This window comes from Teleopsis dalmanni, chromosome 2 (genome assembly GCF_002237135.1).
Source record: "Teleopsis dalmanni isolate 2A chromosome 2, ASM223713v2, whole genome shotgun sequence".
Taxonomy (NCBI): domain Eukaryota; kingdom Metazoa; phylum Arthropoda; class Insecta; order Diptera; family Diopsidae; genus Teleopsis; species Teleopsis dalmanni.
The window spans coordinates 55,350,675-55,355,877 of record NC_051847.1 but is presented as its reverse complement, the minus strand read 5'-3'; the positions used below and the strand labels follow the sequence as shown (position 1 = coordinate 55,355,877).

General features: G+C 30.5%; 1 protein-coding gene across 3 annotated transcripts; it reads left to right on the top strand.

The window, feature by feature from the left end:
• Positions 1-1,963: 1,963 nt before the first annotated feature.
• LOC119679366 lies at positions 1,964-4,748 on the top strand. 3 transcript variants are annotated; one of them, XM_038091676.1, is made up of 5 exons: positions 1,964-2,263; positions 2,391-2,499; positions 2,905-3,305; positions 3,477-3,875; positions 4,033-4,748. In XM_038091676.1, the coding sequence occupies exons 3-5, from the start codon at positions 2,940-2,942 to the stop codon at positions 4,669-4,671; spliced, it is 1,404 nt and encodes a 467-aa protein (XP_037947604.1). In that variant the 5' UTR covers positions 1,964-2,263; positions 2,391-2,499; positions 2,905-2,939; the 3' UTR covers positions 4,672-4,748. The 3 variants fall into 3 exon arrangements, with proteins under 3 accessions (XP_037947604.1, XP_037947605.1, XP_037947603.1); XM_038091677.1 differs by lacking the exon at positions 2,391-2,499 and having other exon boundaries at positions 1,964-2,212; XM_038091675.1 differs by lacking the exon at positions 2,391-2,499.
• Positions 4,749-5,203: the final 455 nt, after the last annotated feature.

Here is a 5,203-nt window from a genome sequence, read left to right as displayed (position 1 = left end):
AGGATTTTGTTTGATGAACCTAGCTGGTGGCATGAATTTACAAACTTTGGAGAATTTGAAATGTGGAAGGTCGATGGTTAAGGCCGAGCTAAGGTCGTTTGCATCATAAGATGCAGGGAACTGTTTGAGGAGGATTGGAACAATCCTGTCTTCCTTAGGGATTGGTGCAAAACTAGAGATACCCTGATCCTTGAGAATTTCGTTGATTTTATAAAAAGTTTTTTATCCTTGGCAAGGATATGCGAGCTTTGACTGTTAAGACACTTTACGTCATAAGCAGTCGAATCTAGTGAGCTGTTTAATATTAGCTCCACGGGTGACAATAGCCGGAGGAGACGAATATTTTTTAGCCGTGCTGACATTGCCAGGACGGTTTGCAGAGTTTGGCGAGGAATTCACTGGGCGGGGGCTTTTGGCTGACGTCTGACAGGTTGATTGACGGCAGGGGTGGAGACCAGGTGAGAGGAGGCTTGGGGCCCTAGGAGATTGCGTCCGAGTTTGCGACGTTTGGTAGGCACGGGTGTGCTTAGAGAAGCTGATGGCGATACCTCGGAATTGGATTGTAAGGGGATAGCGGCACTGGAAACACTAGCGGGCCAGAAGGGTTGAGCTTAGAAATTTGCTCAAGGAGGGAGGCAAATTTAATAATAATAAATATAATATAGAAATTAAATTAATATGAAATTAAAAATTTAAAACTGAAAGTAAAATAAAAAGCAATTAAATATTAAGATGAACAAATTACCTTCTAACGGTTCACAGGTAAAAGATCCAACTCTGAAAAAAGCTCAAGTCTGGAAACTGTCACGACGCGTTCCAACCGTTCAGAACGATTAAACAACCTTGATAAACTTCTTGATAAATCGTTTCTTTCGATTTGTAAATATGATAATTGATTAATAGTAACAAGGTACTAATCACTTTTTTTTACTAGTTCACACTTCAATACTAATTATTAACTCGTTAAATTGTCACTTTCGATAAAAAAATTATGCTGACTAAATATCAGCGTAATAGCACTTATTATGATAAATCGCCTTTCTCGGCGTTTCGGCGAATTACAGTTAAAAAATTATAAGGCGCTCTTCTCGGCGCTTCGTAACAAATCGAGTAAGAATTTAAAAGGGCTTTTCTCGGCACTTCGGTACATTTCACTTAATTTGATATAAAGGCGCTTTTCTCGGCGCTTCGGTAAAATACACTTAAGTTAATATAAAGGCGCTCTTCACGGCGCTTTGGATATTTTCCACTTATACACAAATGCTTAAGGCACTATTAACACTTAATATCAACCGAACACTGTGAAGTTTAAAGAGTGACTGAAGAGAGAGAGCGATGCTTGATTGCGTTCTGTTTTCATACCATCCTCAGATTGTGATGCCACAATATTGCCATCATGCTTTCTGTGGTTGCCATATCCGCCACACAACCCTCTGCAGCAAGTTTTTTCTCCGAAATATTCACAGAAGAAAAACAAATACCCACTCAATCTGACCAGAAACATACCTTAAAGATCCTTAAGAAATACCATACCTTTATATATTAAAGGAGCAGAATTTTCTACAAAGAATTTGTAACTAGAACATTATATTATTATTTGATAATTTCTGTACAGTAGGTCAAAAACATGTTGACTTTTCAAAAGTATTCTAGTTAAGATATTTCAAGTAGTTGAATGCGGATACTCAGTATTTGATGTTACGAAAATAAAATTATTATTCAATAAATATTTACTTAAATTGAAATCTACTACTTAAATTTAATATTCAATTCTATAAATTTTAATTATATAAATTGAACCAAAACTTGCAATATGAATCTAATTTAAAATTTTGGAATCAAAATATAATTCAGACATATTAATTAATTGTGAGTTACAATTCGTAAGTGTAAATTTGTTTCTGACATGATAGCAGATTTTAAAATATTTCTTTCAGTATTTAAAAAATTTTAAATAATATTTTGCATGTATTATAAAATTCTAAATTTCTTTCTCTTATTATCGCTATTAAATTTCGCAAGACTACACGTATCGAGCGTGTTTGACGTAGTTATTCGCTCAAGCTATCGAAGGAGTAGTGCTTATGAATGATGGATATCAAAATTTTTTGATTTTCGTATGAATGCTACATTTTCATAATCATGTGTTAATATCCTTCTGATAAAAGGACTCTTCGTAAACTTTAATTTGTTTATATATTTATGTTAACTGGTGAGCGTTGCGATGAAGTATTTTGTCTGTAAATAAAAGTTTGGAAGTGAAGTAAATATTAAGTGATTATTAAATAGCAAGATAAGAATTATTTTCGAATTACGTATTAACTAAATAATAATTGTAAATATAACTTTATTTATTTAAAATTGAATAATACTATGTTCATACATCATAGTTATAGAAGTCTAGCCACAGAATTTTGCGAAATTGATTAATAATATTTAGAAGGATTTTCGAATAACAAGGTTTTTCGAATAAATAAAGCTTCTTTGTCACTATACAAAGTAAGTCTAGCTTTACAGCAACACTAATACTTTATTTAATAATATTTAACTATAAAAAAATATAGAGTTAAAAATTAAATTTTTTGTAATTAAGTTAATAAAAAATCTTAAAATTAAATAATATATAATATTCAAAAAAATCTACTCTAAGAAGTATTGTATTTTTTATTAAACATTTCTAATAATTTGTTTTTCTATCTTTATCAAACCATGTACGTATGAATGTGACTTATTCGACATTCTCCAATTCAAAGCAGTTAAAAAGAATATTTTTCGCGTTGTATAGTACTATATCGCACATTTTTATATAGAGATTTGTATTAATAGTGCAACTAATTTGTACTAATTTATCCAGATAAATGCAAGTGCGACAGTGTAAACTAATGCATGTTTTTTTTTTCCTAGGTTTACAAGCATTGTGAATAAAACAAGAAGTCTTAATGGTACTATTTACACATACTAAATTTTGGGTGGAGTTTATAAATTTATATCAAAGTCTTCCCGCATTATGGAAAGTCCGTCATAGCGACTACTATAATAAGAGACGAAGGATTGAATGTCTAGCAGTTTTAGTTAAAAAACTAAGAGAAATTCAACCGAATGCTAATGCAAGACAAGTTAAAAGTAAGATTAATAATCTAAGGAACGGTTTCCGTAGAGAAATTAAAAAAATAGAGGCAAGTGAAAAGTCTGGTGATGATCTGTATGTTCCCACGGTTTGGTATTTCAATCATTTGAATTTCTTAAAAGGACAAGTGGAAAAAGCTTCATCTATTCGCCACAAATTAAATGACCGTTTCAAGAAGGCAAGCAAATAAATTCCAAATACAAAACAAATAAAGTGGTGTTAAAATAATAATACATGATTTCATGTATTGTTATATTTTATTTATTTTGATTTTAGTGTTTTATTTCAATTTTATTTAACCGTAAATAATTAAATTCAATTAAAATTAGTTATTATTCCATTATTTTAGAAAAAATCGACACAACAAAAAGTTTTATCAACATTTATAGATACTAAATTTTGGAAGGAATTTATAAATTTATATCAAAGTTTGCCCGCATTATGGAAAGTCGATGATAAGGAGTACCACAATAGGAAACGAAAGGATGAATGCTTAGCAATTTTAGTTAAAAAATTAAGAGAAGTTCAACCGGATGCTGATGCGCAGGAAGTTAAAAAATCGATTAATACTCTACGATCCGGCTACCGCAGAGAAATTAAAAAAGTAAAGGCAAGTGAAAAGTCTGGTGCCACAGGTGATGACCTGTATGTTTCCAATGTTTGGTATTTCAATTCTTTGAAGTTCTTAAGGGCTATTCCGGAAAAAGCTCCACCGATTGACTACGCATTAAATGACAGTTCTAAGCAGGTAAGCAAACAGGTTCCCCATACACAATAAATAAGCTAAAAATATATATTTCCATGTATTGTTATATTTTATTTATTTATATTTTAGTGTTATTTTTCAATTTTATATAACTGTACATAATTATATCTAATTAGAATTCCTTATTTAATTATTTTAGACACAATCCAATGGGCATTTACGAAAAAAAAACGAAGAAAGAAATGAGATTATATCAGAAGCTATTTCGCATCTGCCAAGCTCTAAAGAAATAAAACTAGATGAAGCAAATGCTTTAAGTACTTCCTGGGAAGTTCAGTACAGGAATTTGGAGCGCAATCAGCAAATATATGCCAACAAAATGATCAATGAAGTTCTTTACCAAGCGACGCTAGGTAACTTAAATGAATATTCCTATAAAGTAATTGAACATCAACAACCAGGTGTAAGAACAATTTCGTCAGTGGGTCCCAATATCCGAAGTTTTACAGTTTCTACAAATACTATACCGAAATATGAATTAGAATCTGAAGTAGATGAACATTCAATAGATACAATTTTGTCTACTTCTCCATATAATAAGCATGAATCTACATTCAAAACAGTTAAACGAAAACAGACACGTATACGAACAGTTTCATCAGGGAATTCCAGTATGTCGAACTATTCCGCTACTGTTTCACCTGAAGTTATACATGTAAATTCAACCAGATATGCTGCGTCACCTTCTCCAGAGTCCTTTAGTCCACAGTTGGATGTGTTGCAGCCTGATGTAGCTTGCAACAACCTGAAATATGACAGCATTTCATTAGACGACTAATTTTAGTAGTTCATATTTGCTTAATTTATTCAATTTATTTGTATAATACCTAATTCTAAAATATGCAAAATTCTTTAAGTTCTTTAATTTTAAGATTTTTGATATAAGATCGAAATGTTAAATATATTCACCTCTTTTTTATATTCAACATTTTTTTAACTTATCTCCCACACAATTTACTTGCGAAAAATTTGGTGCAAAATAGGGAAAAAAAACTCCCATTCGCATTAGATTCAGAATAGAGGAACTGGGAAAAGAGGAAAAGCTCCCGCTCCTGCTCCCATTTGATTCAAAATAGGGGTGAATATATTTCAATTTTTATTTTATCCACACGGGTTAATCATTTTTTCAAATATATTTTTTTAAAATTATTATAATAAATTTAATATAATTAAGTTTTTATTTATTTATTTTATGCACATGGGTTGATCATTTTTTCGAATATTTATTATTATAATAAATTTAAAATATTTAAATTTTTATTTATTATTATTATTTTTATTTATTACTATTTTTATTTATTATTATTATT

Coding starts and splice junctions, on each gene's coding strand:
- LOC119679366 (XM_038091677.1), top strand. CDS start 2,940: ATGGTACTATTTACACATACTAAATTTTGGGTGGAGTTTATAAATTTA. Junction 3,306..3,476: donor TAAATGACCGTTTCAAGAAG/GCAAGCAAATAA, acceptor CCATTATTTTAG/AAAAAATCGACACAACAAAA. Junction 3,876..4,032: donor TAAATGACAGTTCTAAGCAG/GTAAGCAAACAG, acceptor TAATTATTTTAG/ACACAATCCAATGGGCATTT.